Source organism: Piliocolobus tephrosceles, chromosome 3 (assembly GCF_002776525.5).
Source record: "Piliocolobus tephrosceles isolate RC106 chromosome 3, ASM277652v3, whole genome shotgun sequence".
Lineage (NCBI taxonomy): Eukaryota > Metazoa > Chordata > Mammalia > Primates > Cercopithecidae > Piliocolobus > Piliocolobus tephrosceles.
Window position 1 is genome coordinate 89836082 of NC_045436.1, and position 25673 is coordinate 89861754.

The 25673-nt window shown below is 38.4% G+C and overlaps 1 protein-coding gene across 1 annotated transcript in view; it reads left to right on the forward strand.

The window, feature by feature from the left end:
- The window catches only part of EGF (epidermal growth factor), a 105801-nt gene that overhangs the window by 35028 nt on the left and 45100 nt on the right, over nt 1-25673 (forward strand). The window contains exons 6-11 of the mRNA XM_023220062.2: nt 12126-12251; nt 13681-13803; nt 14712-14834; nt 16035-16160; nt 17263-17399; nt 21796-21944. Of these exons, the coding sequence (XP_023075830.2) occupies nt 12126-12251; nt 13681-13803; nt 14712-14834; nt 16035-16160; nt 17263-17399; nt 21796-21944 (784 nt within the window). The remainder of the gene's footprint in view (nt 1-12125; nt 12252-13680; nt 13804-14711; nt 14835-16034; nt 16161-17262; nt 17400-21795; nt 21945-25673) is intronic.

Below are 25673 nucleotides of genomic sequence, written 5' to 3' on the forward strand. Positions count from 1 at the left end.
ATACCACAAGGGCCTACAGAAAAAAAAAGGTTGTCAGGTTTAAAAAATTTGTTATGATCGTTAGGCTGCTCAATGTACCTCATAAATGATGTGCCACTAACATCTCGCCTTTATGTAAAAGTTTTATTTCAAGAAGATTTTAAAATAGATTTAATGTTAGCCTTAAATAGCTCTCTGAAGTGCAGAAATAGAGATAGAATTGTTTATATCTTCTACTTTCTTTCTTTCTTTTTTTTTTTTTTTTGAAATGGAGTCTTACTCTGTCACCCAGACTGCAGTGCAGTGGTGCGATCTCACTTGAATTCACAAAGCTAGAGTTGTGGGAAACAGTTCAACTGTGGGTTCTAGCACCACATTAAATAGCAACAACCTAGTGGCAATGCTATAAAATAGACGAGTGAATCCATGATAGTAGTGTAGATCATCTACACATAAAGGTAGTGAATCTGATACACTGCCACATACCTTCCATGGGAAATTTCAACTCAAGCTGTCTTCACGTACAACTCATTGTCTGAGTGGTGATGACTCACAACAAAATCATAACCGATAACCATTATGAACAAGTATTTACTGAGTCCCAGTGTTTACTGAGTCCCATTCATAATAATTAGAGATATGTCTGCCATCATCATCACCCTCTCTTACATTTATATGTAACCTCCGAATTTTCAAAGTGTTTTCATGGGCTTTAGTTTATCGATTTGTCACAGCAATGTTGTGAGACAGGAAGGGTAGGAATATTTGTACTGATTTTGTAATTGAGAGACCTGAAGAAATAGATAATCTTTTCCATGATTACATAGCTAGTTAATGATGAATGTGGGAGAAAATTTCCTATCATCAATCTCTCAGTTTAGTGTTCTTTCTACCATAAATATATTGTCTCTTCAGAGCCCCTCACTACTTAGCCTCTGTGACAGGGAGTTCAAATAGGATAACTGAAAGCATGAATTTCAGAAGAAAATCTACAATGATTTACTAAAGAGCAGTCCCAAACAATGTGGCAAGTAACAGAATTTGATTGGAAAGCCTCTGCCAGCTGCAGAGCCACAGATAAACCTGGAACCCGGAAGACAATTGGTATGGGAGATTGGCTTACGTTACTGACCAAAAGATGCACTTCACACATACTCCAAGTGCAAAGGACTTTTGATTTCAGGGGCATTGTTACTTTGGCGATTATTGATTCAGTTTAAATTGTTTTAGTGTCTTAGAAAGCAGGAGCTCTTTACCTGTGATGTAGGGCCTGTGGATCTCTTGATTTTAGGGTTAGATGAAATATGCACTGTTCCACCTAGGGAGATGGTATATAAATTTTATCAGGTTTTCAATGTGTCTGACATCCTTCAGATTTTTATTTTTATTTTTTTATTTTTTTTTTTTGAGATGAAGTCTGGCTCTGTTGCCCAGGCTGGAGTGCAATGGTGCAGTCTCAGCTCACTGCAACCTCCATCTCCTGGCATCAAGCAATCCTCCTGCCTCAGCCTCCTGAGTAGCTGGGATTACAGGCATGCATCACCACATCTGGCTAATTTTGTTGTATTTTTGGTAGATGTGGGGTTTCACCATATTGCCCAGGCTGGTCTCAAACTCCTGAACTCAAGCGATCTGCCTGCCTAAGCCTCCCAAAGTCCTGGGGTTACAGGCATGAGCCACTGTGCCCAGCCCATCCTTCAGATGTAAAGACATACTTCTCTAGAGGCTGGTTAGCTCCTCATGGATATTATGCCTAAATTGCAGCTCCGCTGGTGATCTGGAAGGTAGTACTTTGCTTTACAAAGCATTTAGTAGTGAAACTACTTCAATGAAGAAATAACAGAAAAATCATATAATCTGGTTGATATTATTTTTGTTATAAAATATAAATATTTACACAAATATGAATATCAATAAACTTACTTCTTGCAAAATGCCTAAGCTATCATTTATCAAAGCATGTTCTACAAAACTCTAGTACTTTTTTTTTTTTTTGAGACAGAGTCTCGCTCTATTGCCGAGGCTGGAGTGCAGTGGTGCAATCTCAGCTCATTGCAACCTCCGCCTTCTGGGTTTTAAGCAATTCTCTCTGCCTCAGCCTCCTGAGTCACTGGGATTACAGGCACCCACCACCATGCCCAGGTAATTTGTATTTTTAGTAGAGAGGGGGTTTTGCCATATTGGCCAGGCTGGTCTTAAACTCTTGACCTCAGGTGATCCACCCGCCTTGACCTCTCAAAGTGCTGGGATTACAGGCATGAGCCACAGTGACTGGCCTCAGAACTCTAGTTCTATGGGATTTAATGAGATTACTTAGGGGAAAAAACCTTTCGGGGTCAAGCAATTTAGAGATGGTGTGTTCAATAAAGTTGAATGAGTTTTTCCTCGAGTGGAATTGCTCAGAAACATTCATATGGTTATGTGCATCATTACTCTCTAACAGTGACACAACCCATGTCATTTTTCTGTTTTACTTCCTATGCAGCAGCCCACAGGACTCTTGAATCTATTATTTGTAGTTCAGACCTCTTTTCTGGGGGGGGCGCTCTAGATAAATTTTTTTTTAAAAAGGACTCAGGCATAATGAGTGTCAAGTTGCAAAGATCTGCTGCAGAGTTAAGCTACAGAGATAATTGACTTTAAACATGGGAATTTATTCATAATATATAAAAAGGAGCAGCCCTGGTGAAGACTGCCTGGCCAAGGCAAGGCAGGGGTTTACAAAGTCAAAGCCACAGAACTTCACGTGGAAGATTGGTTTGTTGGTTTGAACAAGTCCTTGGCTTGTAGATTCAGGTTGTCTCATTCTGGAGGAGCTTCATGCTGCAGATATATCTGCATGCTGCACCCCAAGTCCAAGTAATAGAGCCACAGTTGCACCATCAGGCTGTTTTCTGATGATCTGACCAGTTTCCTAAAGAGCAGTTGCCCTGGTCCTTCTTCTGGGCCATACCTGCTTGCTGTCTGCACCTTCCAAGCTCAAGGTCCTGCAGTAGGCCCATAAAATGTATGTGTTTGGGCTCAGTAAAAATATCCTTATCAAGGCCCTTATAATTATCTGCCTTGTAAGCATGTCTACTTGGATTTCTTCCAAGTGTTTCAGACTCAGAGAAAATAACTGACCTACCAACTTTCACCTCCCTCTTCCTCAGCTTCTCTCCCTCTAGTGTAATCAACTCAGTGAATGGCATCACTCTCCACCCCATCTCCTAAAGCAAAAACCGAGGAGTTGCCTGTTCCTTCATCCTCCTCACTCGCATCCCAACAATTCTACCCTTTACGATCTAACCACTGTGACCTTCCCGCAGGTTTCTTTCTCCAGCATCCTCCTGACTAGTATCCCTGTCTCCATTTTCTCTGCTGCAGGGAACATAATCCCTCAAAAAAGAAGGGCCAGTCATGTCACTGTTTGATTAAAATCTGCTGACACCAATAATTAAAGTGTAGTCTCTTCCTCAGGCTCACGAAGCCTTCTGCTCATTTCTCAGCTTCTTCTCTCAACCCTTGTTTGTATTACATTATCTGTTGCAACCATTCTCAAAGATGTACTTTCCTTTCATGAAGTACACTTGCTCTCTTCTCCAGCCCGGTCTGCATACTCAGGAACTCGCCACCTCTGTCCCTTCACTGGCTGTCTCCCCTCATTCTTTGAGGTCCAACATGACTTCCTTCAGGAACACCTTCCTTGATCCACTGTGAGCCAAAGTTAGCTGTTCCGGAGAATGTGTTCTCAGAGAATTTCCCCAATCATATGACACTTACCATACTTTGCTGTAGTTGTCTGTCTTTTTATATTCCTTAGTCCTTGGAGGACAGAGAATACAACTCTCCATTGCATTCCCAATGCCTAAACGACTTTAATAAACAAGAGTTGAAAAAACAAGCGAGCCAGGTGCGGTGGCTCATACCTGTAATCCCAGTACCTTGGGAGGCCAAGGCGGGTGGATCACTTGAGGTCAGGAGATCGAGGCCAGCCTGGACAACGTGGTGAAACCCTGCCTCTACTAAAAAAATAAAATACAAAAATTAGCTGGGTGTGGTGGTGTCCACCTGTAATCCCAGCTATTTGGGAGGCTGAGGCAGGAGAACCACTTGAACTTGGGAGGCAGAGGTTGCAGTGAGCCGAGATCAGGCCACTGCACTCTAGTCTGGGCAACAGAGCAAGACTCCATCTCAAACCCCCCCCCCCTGAAAAAAAAAAAAAAAAAAAAACAAGCGAAAAAAAAATTCTTTGGCACTCTATCTCCTAAATAATATAATAAGGAAAAGTTTTAAAGATATGTAATATCTGAGTACATAGGTTTTTGTTTTTGTTGTCTATTTGTTTCAATTAGAATTTGAAATAACCCATCTAAGTACATGCAACTTCTTGGCTCACAGAGATCCCATAATTATTGCATGTGTACCAAATTATCTGTTCTTGTGATAATTTAAGGACTTCCCTTACAATATCTCACTTCATCTTTACAACAGCTCTATTAATTGTGATAATTAGCGTAATATTATAAATTAAAAGTTCTGAGGTTTAGAGACGTCACAATATCTTGTTGAAGGTCACAGGGTGGTGGAATTGGGATTTGAACCCAGGCAGACTGATACCATTCTGCGTCTCCAAATACACTCTATTATCTATCATTTCGTATTTTACATGTGCCTTATTTGTTTTGGGAAAGCCTGTAATTCTGCATATCATTATTTATCCATGGCCTCCTGGTAGTTAAGTACTTCAGTTTGCACAGATCATGGAGTCAAAATCTTATTTCTCTTTTTCCTTTTAAATTTTTCTTTAATTTTTTTTTCAATTTCAGGAACTTAAAGTCTTTCTCTTTCTCTCTTGCTTCTCCCCTGGCTGTCCGAAAACAGGCATAGGATGAATCCCACATTTTTTGTTGGCATGACTAAACTTATTAGCCAGATATCCTGGCTGCCCTGACACCTACACTATTATACCAATCTCAGAAATAGTGTGGGAACATTTTTGTACACATCTTAATGACAAGTATTTCAAGTTCAACTTCTGGGGATTTTACAACTAGTTTATTGCTCATAGATACTATGTTGTAAAAGGTCCAAATATTTTTGCTTTTTTCTGTATTCTTTAAATGTAGATTTCAGTTTTAAGTTGTAAGAGAGCTTCAAAAGCATATTCTTTGGGAAATGAAGGTTATTTATTACTAATACTGTGTAAAATGCTTTACATTCATTTCATGCACAAAAAGATGGCTGAATTTAATTCTGTGAGTTCACGAAGGATAATTGTGCCCACCTGGAAATGTACTTGCTTCTGGAAGCAATTAGTATAGCTAAAATTGCCAAGGTGGGAGTCTAATTCGTTTTGATTATTTTGTTGCTGGAGTGTCTACTATAAAATCTTGGTTATTTTGAAACCCCTGGAAAAGAATCATCCTAGAAAGATAAATATTTAATTCATATAATTTTAAATTATTAGTTTAAACACATAAAATTCTGTTATTCTTCATGGACCTATTAGTAGAATATGGATTGCTATATTTTCTTAACATCATTTATAGTTATTGACATTTTCTTAGTGACTAGAGTCACATTTACAAGGATACATGCCATTGCAGCAAGCACAGCACTGGTTTGGAGCAAAGCTGGGTTTGCCCTGACACCAAATGGCTGCCATTTGAAATGTCTTTTAAATTCTTGAAATTGCTCTTTATCATTTTTATGTTTTCTTTCTTGCCGCTGGCTCTCACATCTTGCAGGTTTTCACATACCTGGCTGTGGCCTCTGTTTATTTTCTAACCTGAGGCTTTTTCTTGCCACTTGTTTGTTCAGGAAACCAGATCATTAGTCCTGTAGAATTTTTCACATTCTGGATTTTGCAGATTGTATCCCCATGTGTCATTGAACATGTTTCTCTAATTTCCTTGTTACCTATAAACTGGTAGTTTAGGCTTAGAAATCTGATCAGAATTAGATTGTTTGCAAGAATGCTTTATGGGTGGCACTGCAGTTGGTTCTGTAAGCTTCCCCGCTGTACCACATTAAAAGGCACATGGGCTGGTTCTTATTCTTTTTCAGGATGTTCAAAATTAATTAGCATTTCAGAGTTCACTAGCATGGTCCAGCCACTGCAAGTTCCCCATCAGTCTTTTGCTTAATGGTTTTAGAATCTATTGATTATCATTGCCTGGAGCCATTTTTTGTTAGAGGTTCAAAGCAGGCAATTGACGTTCTAATTCTATCACGGTTTATGCATATATTAGCTGGGATTCTTATACAAAGAGGAGCCTTTCCAAATCAGATATATGATTGTCCTTTGGAGGAGGAGCTTTTGCAGGAAAGGTAATTCAGTGTTCGATCCTATTTCTTAATTTACCTGTTTTCAAAATAAAGAGTTAGTGTCCTAACCCTCCAGCATCCTCCAAAGGTCACTTTTTCTTTAAGCATCTCTATAAAGTCATGGATTTTAAAAAATAATTGACATTTTTATTCACTGTAAACGCTACCGTTTTGATACTCAAATTGTACTATCTGTCTCTGGAAGGAACCCTGACCTAGGGTTTCTAGTCTGTGTGGGAAATTACCTACTGTCTTGCAGCCATTGACACTGGCGATCTGGAATGCAAGAATAAGGCTACATCTGGGCTCAGTGAGAAAAAACACTGGACTCATGCAGCCACTTCTGCCATTGGTGAATGTGGGTGGGGTGTGGTGGTAACAATGGGAGTGGAGGCATATACACCTTGTCTTTTTAAAATGTATTTTTAATTATGGATACATAATAGTTGTACGTATGTCATGGCTTGTATTTTCCATCTTCCTGCTATGGGCAACCAAACTGCCAGAAATGAGAATACAATAAGAAAAGACTCAATGGGCCTGAAGGGCTCTTCTAAGAGTTAAAAGCATTATTTTTATTTATTTATTTATTTATTTAGCTATGGAGTCTTGCTCTGTTGCCCATGCTGGAGTACAGTGGCATGATCTCGGCTCACTGCAACCTCCACCTCCCAGGTTCAAGCAATTCTCATGTCTCAGCCTTCCAAGTAGCTGGGACTACAGGCATGCGCCACTACACCGAGCTAATTTTTGTATTTTTAGTAGAGATGGGGTTTCACTATGTTGGCCAGGCTGGTCTCCAACTCCTGGCCTCAGGTAATCTACTTGCCTTGGCCTCCCAAAGTGCTAGGATTACAGGTATGAGCCACTGTGCCTGGCCAAAAGCATTATTTTTAAAGTGCTTTAAGTTTGTTGATTCATTTACTTTTTGATTCCTAAAAGGGTACAGATGGATATCATACCATGTGGCTAAATTCTGGCTACATGATTTTTTTTGTTTTTCTTTTTTTTTACTGTAATTAGGAATTTCAATAGCACAGAATGGCCATTCTTGTATTTTCTTCCTTGTATTTCTATCAGCTGACAAGAGTAAACTGCTATACTGTTCAGTCTGAGAAGTTTTTTGAGGAAGTTGAGGCAGTCATTTATTGCGAACTCATTAATGATGAAGACAATAAACAAATGAAGCACAAATATAACCAGGTTTTTACAGACATTTCATAAAACTAACATATAGTTTATGTGCATGTTTATATTTATACAAATGCATAAATATAAACACACACACATAGAATTGTATGTATCTGGCAAAAAGAGGGGGGTTACAGTCAGAAGGCTTGGAATAGCATCCCACTTCTACACTCTATTTTCTATATGATCCTTAACAAGGCACTATTTCCTAATCTGTAAAATGGAAGATGGCACTTGCTCTGTATAGCTCAAGGGCTTGTTATGAAAATGAAATGTGATAATATAAATACTTTACAAAGTGTTCAAAATTTTTATTGTTGTGTGCTAAATACTGGGGATGCCAAATATGTAGTTATGACTTTAGAATGACTAAAGTTAATGAGTTTGAATGGAAGAGACTAGAAAGGCTTTGTTGATGAGGTACGTCTTACATGGAATTTGAGGTAGACAAAGATGTGATCAGTGGGAAAAAACAGGAAAGGGAATCCCAAGTGCATTGTTTCAGAACTGGGCCAGGGTAAAATCTACAGATTCTCTGTGCTGTAGTAAAGCCCGTGAGTGCCTGTGTGCTAGCCAGGGAGTTAGTGAAGGTGCAGTTGGTGGCGGACATTAAATTCCATGATTAGGAGCTTTAATGATCTCAGAGGTAATTAAGCCTTATTGCTCAGCTCTCAGAAGGGGTGTTATCTGAGGTCAGCAGCAGCATTCTCAGTGCTAGCTTTGGCCTATTTTGAAGCTAAAGAACAGCAGAAGATTAAGGAGATTAAAGAAAACATAACCCTCAATCCTCTGTGTTTTGCCACCACCTAAAATGACCTTTTAAAGTGTTTAGTGTCTGAATTCAGGTCATATCATCAGCACAACTAGGCAGAGGAGAATAGTGATTTCTTTCCTGCCTATGTCCATTACTGAAGAGAGATGTATATTGTCAATAAGCATCACTAAAACCATCAGCAGCATGGTACAGTGGCAAAAGTACCAGGCTAGCATCTTGTGACAAACTGTTTTGAGTTCCAGCTCTAAGGTTGATTGGAATTTTGAGGAAAAAACAAATAGGGAGTTAGGTTGCAGGTGACATGATCACAGGGGTTTTTTGTGGATGTATTCTAAACGTTTACTGGATGCCTATGTTGTAAAAAGCACCATGCTAGGTGTTACTGGGACTATAACTGTGAATAGGGTACATGCCTTGGCCTCAGAAGTTTATCAATGGAAAAAAGATGCATGTACACAATTGTGGTGGTGACAATGGTGATGATCATGATAAGAACAGATACAAATCCAGGTGAGAGGTAGTAGAAAGGTATGGGAAAAAAGAAAAAAATATATTGGATCTAGAAGAGCAAAGCATTTTCAATACCTGAGACAATAGTCATTTTCTTCATTAGACAGTTTGATTCTCTGTTACCATACTATAAGCAGTAATTAAGGTTTGATAATCTTTAGAGGTATAAACTCAGAAGAATTTATCACAAACATTTAATTCTGTTTATAACTGTAGAATTTTTTTAAAAGAGGGATCTCAGCAAATATCTATTTCAACAAGTTTATTTTGTGAATTAGGAAACTTAGGTCAAAAAGATAAAGTGATATGCTGTAAAAGGAAGAACCAAGACAAAATTCAGTTTTCCTGATTCGTAATCCAGTAATCATCCAGTATGCTGAATTTGGAAAGATTTTTATAGGGCAAAGGAAAGATTTTTGTAAGAAGCATAGTGTTTCAATTTTTTGTTACCTCAAGAAAGTGGTTGCATTTCAGTGCTATTAAAAGGCCAACTCAAACCTTTCTGGATTTTTGTTGTTGTTAACTTGTAAAGTTCATAAAAATAAAAGTTAAACATATTACTGCTTTTTAAAAAGAAATTTAAAGTGGATGAATTTTGTCTTCAATATTTACAAGTTTCCAATTTTAGTCATTCACTTTTAAAATTTAGGCCATTTTATTTTTAATTTTGCTTAAAATTTTGATAGTTTAACTGAAACATATAGAACATGAAAAATAATGTAACTATACATGTATAATTGGCATAAAAACCATAAGCAAGAAATACAATTTTTGGAATCAATTATCCAGAAGATCATTCAATATAAATCTTAACTGATTTAGCAGGTAATACTGCAATGGTATTGAGAGTTAACAAGACTGATTTTGCATTTAATTCTGTAAAGAGAATTGAAACAACAGATTCAAAATAACTAAGGAAATAGACTAGCTAAAAGTAATTACTTGTAATTAAGATGAAGGTGTAATGTTTCACTAGTACATTAGGCCAGTGCTTCTCAAAGTGTGTGAAGCAGCCTCCTGACATCATAATCACTCCTGATTCTGTAAAAATGCAGATTCCTGAGCCTTTGACTTACCAAATCAGAATCTTTAGAGGGTGGCATACTCTCTGGTGATCTCAATGTACACTAGGGACATTCTCAAGGGGGCAAGAATATGTTTCTACTGAATCTTACTGTTATTGGTCATGTCTAGTGATGTTAAATAAAATTTGTGGGAGGCAACTGATTTGGACTGAGCTCCTGCAATTGGCCCCAACAGACTAAACCAAAATGAAGTCACTCATGCTAATATTCCAATCACCAAACCAAAACTAACTTGTTTATCTGACCCCCTGAGGTATCAGGAGAGAGATGATAGCCAAATCCCCAAACAGGTCAGCTTTAACTGGTATCATAAGGAAATCCCATCTGGTTTAACCTTTATGAGGAAAGTAACCTGAAGTAAACTGATGTTAACCAATCCATGATATGTATCATGCTGTTTTCTTGTTCCTGCTCAAGCGATATCACAAAACTGACTGTGCTGCCACAGCCAGTGTAGCATCTGTCTATTTTTAGACAAGATGTTGCCCAATTCATGAATCCCAAATAAAAGCTAATATGATCCTTTAATTAAATTTGTTGAAATTTTATCTTTTGAGTTTTGAAATAGAGGGAAATTGATACAGACAGAAGAGATTTCTTTATTAGTAGATAAACAGATCAGAGAAACCAAGCCTATTTGGAGAACAGTCTCAGGTCCTCTGCCCGCTTTGCTCAGGCTCTTGCTGATTTGTTTCCTGTGTCCTTCCCAGTAGTGGTGGTGTTCTCAGCAGTCCTTTCCTCAGGTCCTCAGCAGTTTCCATGATACATCAGCTCTAGCTGATTTTTAAAATGCTGTGGCTTCAGAATCCATGACCCCAGTAGTTTTCCTTGGCCTTCACCTCTTGCCAGACCTCTGGACTCTGTATCTATCTGCATTCTAGGTATCTGCCCTTACACTTAAGCTTAATTCTGTATTTCTCATAGTATTTTACAATGGTCCTATTGTTTTTAAAATGGGCAAAAAATAAGGTGCAAAAGAAACAAAAATCTCATTAACTTTTTGGAAACAGATATGTAGTTGTCCCCCAGTATCCGTGGGGGATTGGTATCCCCCAAGACACCCAAATCTGCAAGTGCTTAAGTCCCTAATATAAAATGGTGTATTTGTATATAACCTAGGCACATCCTCCCGTATACTTTAAATCATCTCTAAATTACTTATAATACCTAATACAATGCCTACATCACTTCATTCCTGTGAATTCAGCATAGTGCTTGGCATATGGCAAATTCATGTTTTGTTTTCTGGAACTTTGCTTTGTGGAATTTTTTTCCCAAATATTTTCAGTCCTGGGTTGGTTGAATCCACAGATATGGAAGGCCAACTGTAGGTGTTACTAGTTTAGCGCTTGATTCCGGCTCTGAAAATCAATGGTACAAAATTGACCACTTGTTCAATATAGCTGGCTAATTCAACCCAAGCACCCAACTCACTGACTGAGCAAAGATTTTACGATTTATTATGGGATATTTGGAACATATGGGACGCTGGCAGCAATAACTTCAGAAATTTGAGGAGCAGAGATATAGCAATGGTATATATTGAGTCTGAAAGATGTTCGTTAAATAATGATATTAAAAACAGCTAAATAGCTTACAAAACCATCCTATAAATATTACACTTAAAAAGTATTCTTGGCCAGGCATGGTGGCTCACGCCTGTAATCCCAACACTTTGGGGTCAGGAGTTTGAGACCAGTCTGGTCAACCTGTCTCTACTAAAAATACAAAAATTAGCCGGGTGTGGTGGTGTGCGCCTGTAATCCCAGCTACTTGGGAGGCTGAGGTAGGAGAATCACTTGAACACAGGAGGCTGAGGTTGCAGTGAGCCAAGATTGTGCCACTGCACTTCAGCCTGGGCAACAGAGGGAGACCTAGTCTCAGAAAAAAAAGTATTCTTAGGTTTGAATCTGTTTTAGTTTCTTAAGCAGATTATTTCATTTATTTCATTTGCAGAATTTGTTTGCTTTTTTGTGATAAAAGTAAATTAGAATGAAAAAGCTAATAAGTAGTGTTTAGTATTCGCAGCCTAAGAAATGACATCTCCAGCTACTCAGGACGCCCAATCCTGAGAGGTGTTGGAGAAGTAATACAATTGGAGAAAAAAGTGGGCTTTGGGATGCTGGGGAATCTGGGCTCTGGCTAAGTTTGCCTCCGTGAGAGATGCGGCTGCAGACGTTGCAGAGAGATAAGACCTCTTAAGAATCAGGAAGAGATTTAGCAGTGTCCTCTGTCAAAACACGGCTCCACTCCAAATAAAGCATCTTCTCTTTTAGAGCAGAAACTTCACAAATCGAGGAAGGGAAACTGCAGCAGCACTGTGTGTGGGCAAGACGCCCAGTCACACTTGTGCACGTGTGCAGAGGGATACGCCTTAAGTCGAGACCGGAAGTACTGTGAAGGTAATGACCGGAAGTACTGTGAAGGTAATGGAAGAGTCGCTGCTTGAGGGGAGGAATACCCAGCTGAGGCAGTGGCTTGCCTTCAGTGGGCTAGCCAGAAGGTCAATGGAAAACCGACTTCAAGTCCATTCTCCCCCTCCCCCGCACAACCTCTGAAGACTATTTTTTATTTATTTTTTCTTGTTTGTAAAGCCTTTATAATACTTTCCTATCTTCTTCATATCTTGTGTTTCTAGATCAAATACTCTGAGAGGATGCTTAGGGGTTGATATAAGGCAGGGATTCTCTAAGTGGATTCTACCAACCTCTGCGTTTGTGTGCAAAATTTCAGTATGCGTACATTTTTAGGGGCGTGGTTTCATAGGGATCTTAAGATTCTCAAAGAGTATGTGACTCTTATCCCAAAAAGATCTAGTAGGAAGCTTGGGAAACTGAATCAGGCTGGTTGTCTAGGGATCCTCCTGTTTTCAGATTCTGGACCAAGTGCAATGAACCCAGGAGAAAAACTATGTCCTTTTTCCTGGAAGGTGCAGTAGTTTAGTGATGAAAATAATCCAATGGCTGCAGCACACATCCAGTGGAATTAGCTGGGGTGAGACCTCAGGTATATCCAGCATCTGCCTGTTAATTATAACCCCTTGGTTACGTGGGACCAGCGGGTGAAAGCCATGGCATAGAAACAGTGAGCTGGAAGGCTGGGGCTTCAGCCAGAATAAAACTGCTGGAGAAGGTTTCCACATTTAGGGAAAGGGCTCTGATCAGTCTTGAAGGGTGAAGAGCACAATAGGAAATGTCCTAAGCTTGTAAAGAGCTTTCAAGAATCCCTAACTTAAATGGCATGGTATATCTTTTCAAAGGAAATAATACTACATTTTTTCCAAGGGTAATTCTAATATGAAAATCTGTGTTTGAAAGTATAAGCTGGGCCGGACGTGGTGACTCACACTTGTAATCCCAGGGCCTTGGGAAGCCAAGGCAAGCAGATCACTTGAATCCCAGAGTTCAAGATCAGCCTGGGCAACATAGCAAAACCCCCTGTTTACAAAAAATACAAAAATTAGCCAAGGGTTGTGGTGTGCACCTGTAGTCCCAGCTACTCAGGAGGTTGAGGTGGGAGGATCACTTGAGCTTGGGAAGCAGAGGTTGCAGTGAGCCGAGATCGTGGCATTGCATTCCAGCCTGGGTGACAGAGCCAGACTCTGTCTCAGGGAAAACAAAATGCATAAAACGTGACAGAATAGAAATGGCTTTCATTATCATTGAATTGACTTATTTTATATTTTGCTAGAGTATGGAAAACAGACTTTCCATGATCAATTACAGCATATACAAATGTGAGATACCCTACGTTGTGATGACTTGTTAGTGATAGCACAACTTATTTTCAAAAATAGCCATTTGAACGTATTTTGCTGTTGTCATTGTGCAGATGTTAATGAATGTGCTTTTTGGAATCATGGCTGTACTCTTGGGTGTAAAAACACCCCTGGATCCTATTACTGCACATGCCCTGTAGGATTTGTTCTGCTTCCTGATGAGAAACGATGTCATCGTAAGTCATAGCAACAAGTATTTATTGCATTATTTTTTTTCATTTTCAATATGTTTCTAAGGTGGCTATGATCTGGGTTGGTGATCTTCAATCAGCAGTGTGCATCATAATTACCTTGGAGTTTTATTTTGTTTGGCTTTTTAAAACATGGATGACTGCCAGCCTGGGCAACATGGTGAAACCCTATCTCTACTAAAATACAAAAAATAAAATAAAATAAAATAAAATAAAATAAAATAAAATAAAATAAAATTAGCCAGGCACGTTGGCCCATGCCAGTGGTCCCAGCTACTCAGGAGGCTGAGGCAGAAGGATCACTTGAACCAGGAGGGGGAGGCTGCAGTGAGCTGAAATCAAGGCACTGCACTTTAGCCTGGGTGATGGAGTGAGACCCTGTCTCAAAAAGCAAAACAAAACAAAAACCATGGACGACTGGACTCTACTTCAGACCTATCAAAGCAGAATCTCTAAGGTTGGGAAACAAATCATCTATCATCTATTTATTATTGATATTTTCCTGTTTCTTTGTATCACCTTATATTTCATTGTCTATCTCTTTTTTATTTTAATTTTTAAAAATAGCTATTGGGTGCTACATTTCATGGTATATGTCTAAAGGATAGGCATGTAAAAAACATAATCATGATACATTATTATATCTAAAAAACTTAACCATAATTCCTTCCTATCATTTAATATCCAGTTAATTTTCAGGCATAACCACAATACCATTATTATACATTAAAAAATTAAGGTTAGGCACAGTGGCTCACACCTGTAATCCCAACACATTGGGAGGTCAAGGCAGGAGGATCACCTGGCGATATTAGCAATATTAGAAACTGATTGCAATAAATTTTTACAAACCTGATTTAACACTAATCTTGACCTTTTTCTTTATTAATTAGAACTTGTTTCCTGTCCAAGCAATGTGTCTGAATGCAGCCATGACTGTGTTCTGACATCAGAAGGTCCCTTATGTTTCTGTCCTGAAGGCTCAGTGCTTGAGAGAGATGGGAAAACATGTAGCGGTGAGTTTATTTGCTTTATTTACCTTTTGTTTGAAAACATACATTTGCTCAGTGACATCTAAAAATTGCTCTTGTTGTCAAAGGAGAATCGATTTTCCAATAATGTATACTGAAAGACATTGATACAACAGATTAACATAGATTTAAATTTAGTTTTGTTGGTTTTTGGCTTTTTTGTTTTTGTTTTTGTTTAGACAGCATAGTGTAGTGGTTATAAGCAAGGGCTTTGAGGTGTGACAGCCCTGAGGTAGTATTACCAGTTACTAGCAGTTTTGATTTTGGTCTAGATACTTGCCCTCTCTTGGTCTCTGTTTCTTCAACTGCAGAGATACTGATACTTGCCTACTCGATTAAACGAGACTTCAGATGCAGAGTGCTTAGTCTGTTTCTTGCACCTAATAAACACCTCTCTACTTTTATCTTCATAGAGACTTAAGTATATAGATAACTGGATGTAACTCAGAATTAGCAGAAGAGTTGTGTGTGGCTTTTTGATTTTCTAATAAAACAAAGGCAAGCAGCTAAAAATGTGTGAGAGAAAAAAATTACTAGGAAGAGTTAGACCAGCTGCCAAACTCATCAAATGGATTTTTTGTTCGAGCCAGCTGCCAGTGCACTTGCTCCTGAACTCATTGGTAGAATAAGAGGACAAGGGCTGCTGGAATGTGAAGGATTAACATCCAAGATGTTGGGTTATAGGGAAGGAGGGTACTGTGACATTTTGATTTTTGTCTCTGAAAAATAACCTTGATTGCAGTCATATGAATGATTGTGGAAATGTTTTTAAAAATCAACATATGGGCTGGGTGTGGTGGCTCACACCTGTAATCCTAGCACTTTGGGAGGCTGAGGCAGGTAGATCTCCTGAGGTCAGGAGTTTGAGACCAGCCTGACCAACATGGTGAAACCTTGTCTCTACTAAAAATACAAAAATTAGCCAGGCGTTGTGGTGGGTGCCTGTAATGCCAGCTACTTGGGAACCTGAGGCAGGAGAATTGCTTGGACCCTGGAGGCGGAGGTTGCAGTGAGCCGAGATCACGCCATTGCACTTCCAGCCTGGGTGAAAGACTGAAACTCCATCTCAAAAAAAAAAAAAAAAAAAAAAAAAATCAACAAATGGTTGGCTCACCCCCATCCTTTGATGAAAAATAATTATGTTTTGGGTGATATAGCATCATTACCAAGCAATTGTTTTTGTAGGTTGTTCCTCACCCGATAATGGTGGATGTAGCCAGCTCTGCATTTCTCTCAGCCCAGTATCCTGGGAATGTGATTGCTTTCCTGGGTATGACCTACAACTGGATAAAAAAAGCTGTGTAGCTTCAGGTTAGTGCTGTGGTTGTCTGGAACTGTGTCCCTGAAAAAAGATTCATGAAAACCTTTTGTTTAGAAAGATGGAAAGTTAATTGCTTATGGTTTTGTATTTTTGAAATGGAAGAAAAGCAAATCACATTATAAGTATGAATAATATGAATAACAACAATATAACTAGTAACCATGCTTTTAAATAATATTTCTATTCTTAATTAGCATCCAGCAAAGATTTGCCATAATATCAGATAGGATATTTTTAGTATATGAGAAAGTCAAGACAAGAATAGTTTTAAAACACTTTATAATTAAGAGGCATTTAATAAGTATTTGTTGATTGATTTGATTTTTATCTCTCCAGTGAGTATAATCATAACACTGACAAATTCTGTCCTTTTTATGTCAAAATTTAATATAAAGTTCTACGCTTCAGCTATTTCTTTTGTCTTCTGATATTACATCTCTTGCGTCCTTCAACAGCCATGGAAATTCTAGATTTATACCAAATTGATTGAATATCTCCTGAAAGTTCATTACGCTTTTAATACATAATGCCCATAATGCTATCACATAATGATGATCCTGTACACCTTGCCCTAGTGAGACCCTAATACTGCTGACTTCTCAGGACCTTCATTAATACAGCATAATCTAAATCCTTCAAATTATCAAGGGTCTTGCCATTAACTCAAATCATCATGCCTCCCTTCAAGAAGTGCCCAGGACAGGGAAAGTTACTTATTCAGACATCAATGTATGTAATCTACTAATATTTGTGTTTCAGTATGTGTGAATCAAGAAGATGTATAACCCTAAGACTTGCATCATTTAGCTATGGTGTTGGTTATTTAATGCTGGCTCTTTCAATAAGTAAGTAACTTTTAAAAGCAAAGACCTGGAGAGGGAAGAAGCCAGAGATGAAATTCTGGCAATATGTCACCTCCTGGAAGAGGACATCTTCTTGCCTGTCTTCACCTATGCCACACTAGAGGGAAATTAAGAAAACAAGCACTGTAGAAATTGAGTAAAAAGTTACAATGAAAGGGAAGAGTAAGACATGCCTCTTAGTTTTTAAGGCACGTTTTAAATTCAACCGTATTTGAAATTTGGTTAACAGGACCACAACCATTTTTGCTGTTTGCCAATTCTCAAGATATTCGACACATGCATTTTGATGGAACAGACTATGGAACTCTGCTCAGCCAGCAGATGGGAATGGTTTATGCCCTAGATCATGACCCTGTGGAAAATAAGGTATGGTTTTGTTGCTTGAACAGATGTGGACACGCTTTAAGGACAGAGTAGAGGATTTCATACTAACAAATGACCTGACCTACTTGAAAATCCTCTGCTAAGCTCTGAATGATTAGGCACAGAATAAGTTAAATATAGATATTGGAGTAATACTTGAGAAATTTTAAGGACTTTCTTGCTATCATAATACTACCCTAGTCCTTGCTAAGATTAGCTGTTTTGTTGGAAAAGATTACACAGGATTTTCAGTTTAGTTTCCTCTTTGGAGATGAGGATGTGAGACTAGCCCAGTGTCATGCACATAGAAGGAGCTTCATAAGCAGGTTTTTGATTACTTGCTGGTAGTGAGAGGAGTGGAAGTTTGGGTTTGGGGCATAGGAAGTATGGATTAGCAATTTGTGTTTTATATATGTCTTCTGGGGGAGGAGATTCAGTGACCTCTTAACCATGAAAATCAGGGAACATAAGTTGTATAGTTCATGTGGGAATGGCAATCTAACTAATAACATTATTTACATAAATATTTTATATGAGTTTTGTGTGTAACTTAGAATTTCTGTATCAGCTGGCCATTTAATCTCTAATTTCTTAGTTGTATCTGTGCTAGGTTAGAATGTGCTTGAAATGATGTTACAGTGTCTTTTGGAGATTAATCACCCAGTAATGGTAAATTTATATAGTTATTAATTCCCCTGCATAATTATTTAGTTATTACTATGTGGTACATTAATTCTTTTATTAATAATTTTTTTTACATAATAGCTTTTAAACTTTGGACTTTTGTTTCTTCCTGATTTGAAGCAGTCTGGTAAATGGCCAAAAGAAACAAAGTGAAGCAAATTGATTCTATATTTAATAGGTATGGATTGGTAGCCGAATAGAAGTATTTTTGCAAATTAAAATTTTGCAATTGAATGCTAGCAAACAATTCTTTCTTTTCCCTGACCTGAATCTATATGGTTCCATAGAACAGTTACAATAACAGAAAAAAATAATTAATAGAAAAAAGACAGTTCAATATTCATTTATTACCAAACTAGTTTTATTCCTGCAGATTCGGTATTCTTACAACAGGTGAATATGGAGACCTAGAATGAATTTTAAGTCAGGTGGCTGGTTTTTGTTTCTTGGGTTAATTTTCTTATTTTCTTGCTACTCAGATTGTGATCTTTGAGCCAGCAGTGTCAACAACACCTGCAGGTTATTAGAACTGCAGGTCTCCAGGTTCCACACCTGACCACTAAATCAGTATCTGCATTTTAGTAATATTCTCAGGTGATTCTTATGCACATTAGAGTTTGAGAAGCACAGTCCTAGTGGAGTGAAGTACCCCTATTTGTATTTATGAAACATAACCTTTTCTATTTCATTTAGAAAGAAGAGTAACCCATTATTTAACGACTTACCACTTTCTGAATAGTCTCATTATTGATTGTAAGTTTATGTACATATGTGTACTGACAGTGAAAATTCTACAATGCTATCATTAAATTATCAACTGACCCATAGCTCTTTAAATACATACATATATATATGTAAATTTTTACAGGTTTAGGGGTACAAGTACAGTTTTCTTACATGGATAGATTGTGTAGTGGTGAAGTCTGGGCTTTTAATTTACCCATCACCTGACTAGTGAACATTGTACCCATAGGTAGCGTTTCATCTGTTACCCCCCACCGCACCCTCCCACCCTTGCAGTCTCCAATGTCTGTTATTCCACTCTGTATGTCCATGTGTACCCATTGTTTAGTCCCCACATATAAGTGAGAACGTGCAATTTTTGAATTTCTATTTGAGTCATTTCACTTAGTATAATGCCTTTGAGTTCCATCCATGTTGCTGCTCATAATGATTTCATTCTTTTTTATGAGCAGTATTCTGTTGTATATATGAGACACATTTTAAAAATCCACTCATCCATTGATGGACACTTAGATTCCATGACTTTGCTATTATGAATAGTGCTGTGATAAACATACAAGTGCAGGTGTCTTTTTGATAGAATACTTTCTTTTCCACTGGGTAGATACAGAGTAGTGGGATTGCTGGATTAAAAAGTCATTCTATTTTTAGCTCTTGAGAAATCTCCATATTTTTTCCCTAGAGAATTGCAAATGTACATTCCCACCACCAATGTATAAGAGTTGGTTTTTTCTTCACATCCATGCCAACATCTGTTGTTTTTTAACTTTTTAATAATAGCCATTCTGATGGGTGTAAGATGATATCTCATTGTGGTTTTGATTTTCATTTCTCTGATGACTAGTGATATTAAGCATTTTTTTCATATGTTTGTAGGCTGCTTGTATGTCTTCTTTTGAAAAAGTCTGTTTATGTCCTTTACCCACTTTTTAATGGGGTTATTTGTTTTTTACTTCATGGGTTGTTTGAGTTCCTTATAGATTCTGGATATTAGTCCTTTGTGAACTGCATTGTTCGCAAGTATTTTCTCCCATACTGTAGGTTATCTGTTTACTCTGTTGATTATTTCTTTTGCTGTGCAGAAGCTTTTTAGTTTAATTAATTCCCATTTGTCTATCTTTGTTTTTGTTGCATTTCCTTTTGAGGGCTTAGTCATGAATTCTTTGCCTAGGCAAATGTCCAGAAGAGTTTCTCTTAGGTTTTCTTCTAGGATTTTTATAGTTTCGGGCTTACACCTAAGTCTTTAATCCATCTCGAGTTAAATTTTTATATGGTAAGAGATAAGAGTCCAGTTTCATTGTTCTGTTTGTGGCACTCTAATTTCCCCAGCACAATTTATTGAATAAGATATCCTTTCCCCAGTGTATATTTTTGTGGACTTTGTCAAAGATCAATTGGTTGTAGGTATATGACTTTACATCTGGGTTCTCTATTCCATTCCATTGGTTTATGTGTCTGTTTTTATACTAGTGCCATGCTGTTTGGGTTACTACAGCCTTATAGTATAAAGTCAGGTACTATGGTGCCTCCAGCTTTATTTCTTTTTGCTTAGGATTGTTTGTGCTCTTCATGTTTATTTTTGGTTCCATGTGAATTTTAGGATTTTTTTTTCCTAATTCTGTGAAGAATGATGTTGGTAATTTGATAAGAATTGCATTGTATCTGTATATTGCTTTGGGTCATTTTTAAACAGTCTTATGGAAATTCTTGTACCTGTGTGACAGGGTGCATACTAGACTGAGAAAGAACTTTGCGCGGGCAAGAAATCTTCTGTTGAACAAGATGGATGAATTAAAATGAAATTACAGTCATGCATCACTAAGGACAGGTGTGTCATTAGGCAATTTTGTCATTGTGCAGACATCGTAGAGTGCACTTACACAAACGTAGATGGTGTAAGCTACACTCACCTAAGCTATATGGTCTAGCTTCTTGCTCCTAGGCTACAAACCTGTGTGGATGTTGCTATGCCAAATACTGTAAGCAATATTGTAACACAATAGTAAAAATTTGTGTCTGTAAAGATAGAAAAGGTACAGTAAAAAATATGGTATAAGAGATATTTTTAAATGATACACCTTAACAGGGCACTTACCATGAATGAAGCTTGCAGAACTGGAAGTTGCACTGGATGAGTCAGTAAGTGAGTGGTGAATTAATGTGAAGATTTAGGACATTACTGTACATTGCTGTAGACAAACACTGAGCATTTAGGCTACACTAAACTTATAAAAAATAATTTCACTATGACATTATGAATGCTACAACATCACTAGGTGATAGAAATTTTTCAGTTCCATTATCATCTTATGGAATCACCATCGTATATGCAGTTCGTCGTCAACCGAAATGTCATTATGTGGCATCTGATTGGATATAAGGTTAGAGACTAACGGAACTTTAGCAAATACCTAGTCTAACTTCCTCATTTTTACAGAATTTATCTGTAAAATAAATTTAAAGAATTTATCCAAAGCAATCAAGCAAATAAGTGACAAAACTGGGAACCAGTTTTGACCTGCAGTGACTAAGTGTCTCTTGATTGCAGAGAAGTGGAGTGTTATAGACTGAGCCCAGCTTGTAGCCCTCATTAATTGAAAATCATTGCTCCCTTTCAGAAGCCACTGTAGTTCATGCATGATGGCTATGTCATTGACCAGTGATCAAGGGTTAATAAATTACCAATAGCAATAAAAATATGTGCCAGATACATGGCTAAGGAGATATATATAATGAGCTTGGTATTATTATCCTCATTTTACCGATGAGGAAACAAAGATTCTGAGACATTGAATAACTTGCTTAAGGTTACACATATCTGGGAAGCAGCCTAGTTTGAGTTTAGCTGCAGGTGTGCCTATCTCCAAAGTCAAACTCTTAACACACTGTACAACCTAAAGACTAGTGCCATTTGTATACATTCCACATTAGTTTAAAAAAAAATCAGAAATTCCTGTGTTCTCTTTTGTAGATATACTTTGCCCATACAGCCCTGAAGTGGATAGAGAGAGCTAATATGGATGGTTCCCAGCGAGAAAGGCTTATTGAGGAAGGAGTAGATGTGCCAGAAGGTCTTGCTGTGGACTGGATTGGCCGTAGATTCTATTGGACAGACAGAGGGTATGTTTTCTGCTTCAGTTTTAAGCTGTGTGAGATGGGAGTGATGGGATAGGTAATACTATTGGCTTCATCATCCACTTTGAATACAGAAAAATGTTGCTGGGCATCTGGCTGGGACTGGAGAAAAGAGGCCACCACTGCTGTCCACACTCCCCCACTTCCTCCTTTCATCAAGATTGCATCTCTGTGCGTGGGAGGATTTTGAAGACCAAGAAAGTAGCCTGTGTTAGGTACAGGAAACCAAACACTGCATGTTCTCACTCATAAGTGGGAGTTGAACAATGAGAACACATGGACACAGGGAGGGGAACATCACACACTGGGGCCTGTCGGAGGGTGGGTGGCAAGAGGAGATATAGCTTTAGGAGAAATACCTAATGTATGATGATGACGGGTTGATGGGTGCAGCAAACCACCATGGTGCATGTATATCTATGTAACAAACCTGCACGTTCTGCATATGTATCCCAGAACTTAAAGTATAATAATAAAAAGAAAGTAGCCTTTGTCAGGCTGTTGTTATCAGGGAAACTCAAAACCTGTCTGAATATAGTCAATAAGCATTCTCTGAGCATCTGCTATGGAAATAAGACTTTCTCCTAAGTGACATGGGAGATACAGAGGAGCCTAGGATGTGCTCCATCTTTTCAGTTAGTTCTTAGTTTAGCTGGGGAGATAAGGTATATTTCCCCAGCAAAATAGTTAATACAAATTCTTGGTCTAAATAGCAGTTCAAGAAATGTCATAGGGTCTCACGTAAGTAATTGCCAAATGACAGGTGTACACTCCCAAAGGGAGCCACCATGGAATGAGCTTCGGCATGCAAGTGACAAATCTTAGACTAGAATGTTGACTCCCTGTTAAACAAGCATGAAGGAGGGAGGAGAACTTCAGCTGGAGTTGTGAGGAAAGTGCATGAAATAAGATAAGAGGGATGCTCTGTATTTCCCTATGTGGGAAAAAACAGAACCAGAGTGCAGTTGTGAAACCCCACTCTCAGAGCTGCAGGAAGGGCTCCTGTATTTGGTGTGTATGTGGCCTGCATGAACCTCAGAACTGAATGGCAGGAAGCAGGAAGGAAGTGGCTTTTTCCCTTTTGTGTGCTAATGAGAGCCCACTTCCTTACAGAACTGCAAGAGAAGCTGCTAACCATAGATCCCTCACAGGATAATGTTAGAGATGCAGTGTGCTCTGGGATATATTCTCAGAGTAACTGAAAACCAGAAAGTGAAATGGTGGCCATCCTGAACATCTGGTACCAATGCAACCATGTAAAATAAAAGAAGGGAGAATGAGGGTTTCACTTCTGTGAAATCGGCAGTTCCAACACAGAGGGAGAAGTCCCAGGGAATGGGTTTCTATGCTTGGGGGTAGGCGTTTTATGTCCCAGAATGTCTCTTTTAATCAGGATAATCCTTGGGAAACAGGTTTTAAAAAATCAACCAGGTGTATGATGTGGTTATAAGTTATCAATAATATGACCCTTTTACATCCAAGGTGAGCATATTTTCTTTCATTCATTCATTTGTTCATCTAATCCTACCTTCATTTCTTTATTATTTGGGTATTTATTTACTGAATAACTGCAATGCACCAGATACTGTGCTTTATATCCATGACACTATTAAATCCCCAAAGGTAAGTTTTGTTATCTCCAATTTAAAGATTAAGAAAATTGATAATTGGAGAGAGAAAATAACTTTCCCAAGGTCAACCAGTCAATAAGTACCGTATGGATCTGTAATTGGAACCCAAGGATGGCCATTTGCAAAGCATGTTTTCTTAATAGTCATAGAGATGTACCACCGCCCCAAACCAGTGGATTTAACATATGGTTGACTCAGAGTCATGTGACAAATTAAAATCAACTTCAGTTGTAATAATTATAAAAATCATAATAATGACCTCTTCTGTGTTGAACCTACTTAAAAGAATATTTTAAATGTCAGCTGTGTATAATAACAGAGCTGTACATAGTTGTTCTCAGAAGAGTAAATGATGATCAAGATGACAGATGTCAACCACTCTCGGGTCCACTAAGGACGCCAAGTCTTCTCATATTTCCCCACATTCACAAGGGACCTCTAATTTTAACAGTGTTTGATTAATAGCACCATGGTACCGACTGCAGAGGCAATGCGTTCAGGAGATAGACAGGCACCACTGGTTTCCTGGAGACTCAGACCCTAAATTCCCCTCTTCATTGGCTTCAGTAATAACAAGCCCTTCTTAAGCCCTCCTGGCTCTAAAGGCAGCTGCTAAAAGAAAACCTTTAATTTGTCTGGAAATGAGAGGTTTATGGTTTGAAAACCTTGATATTACCTAGAAATTGGATTTAAATAACTGAGATTCCAATCTCATAATATTAGATCACATGGTAACTCTTAGCCAATCAAAAGAGGCAAAGTGGGATGCTTGCAGTTCATTTTTGGCCTAGGAAAAGACAGATTCAAATTAACATCTAAATGTAGGAAGGAAGCACGTTGAAAATTCCAATGGTAATGCTGTTATTTAGTATCAAGGAATCCTGATTCCTAAAGTCAATTGCCCAGTAAAGAATCAAGAGGGTAGAAATATAAGCTATCTGTTTACTTATTCTTTTGAGGTAACAAAAACTAATATGAGGTAAAAAAATCACTCTTCTAGGGTTCTTGAAGGACACCTCTTACCCTAGAAGGAGGGTGAGTTTTTCTCTTGAAGGATCTCAGTGGCACTGGGACGATCAGATAATGGTTAGAGAGAGAAGGACACACCACTCGATTAAAGGTGATGCTTGAACTCCCATGAACCCAAATATCCCTGCTGGTTTTTGGATTCTCATTACCAACACTGGAGTTTGAGATTTGCTCTCTAGCTGAATCAAATAGAAGTATATTATTAGGTGAACACCTTGGGGGAGCAATAAAAGTAAATTCCAGCAATCCTGCCTTGAGACAGCTCCACAGTCAGGAGCTTATGTCATTCTCGTCTCATCACCTAACTCCTGCCCGAAACAGAATTTGGAGATGATATCTCTCATCTCTAAGATGATTAGAGATCATCATGAGATCAGAACTGACAGTTTCATCTCCCCTGGTCACAAGCAAGTGGTCTCAGAATTTCTTTCCTCCCACCAAGGGAAGAGGCACAGTGACAGTTGTGTCTGAGAACAGAACTTGACACATTAAGTTCAAAAATATCTTCCACCCAGCAGTATCCTTCCTATGACCACTTCATATGGGAGTAAAATTATCTTTTTAAAGGGGCAATGGAGTAGAAATTGTTTCAAATTCTCTACTGCCTTTAGTTGGTAGTTTGCAAAGTGTTCCTAACCCAGCATAGGCACTGAACCAGTTTTACCTTCACCTCTCTTCTGCATACTGCCTGTGAATAGGGCCCTGTGCATAGAGTCCTGTTCCCTACGGAGTGCCTAGAAAATAGTTGGTGAACCAGCCACCTGAGAAGGTCTCCTGAGCATTTTGTAAAACCGGGAGCAGGGAATGGCCCTACCTTGTGTTTCTAGGCAGGCTTGTTTCATGCAGACATTGCCCTCAAGAGCAAAGTGAGAGGCCTTTAACAGGTGTTTATTGAATGAATTAAAGGTGGTTATATATTCTGGTTTGCAGCAGGGAAACAGGGAAAGCAGGCAGTACATGGGGAAAGGGAGGCTCTTCTTAGCCCTATTTATGTCCACTCTGCCTGTGGTCCCGCCTGCTCCAAGAAGCTGCTCAGCGTCTCTTGTTTGCTCCT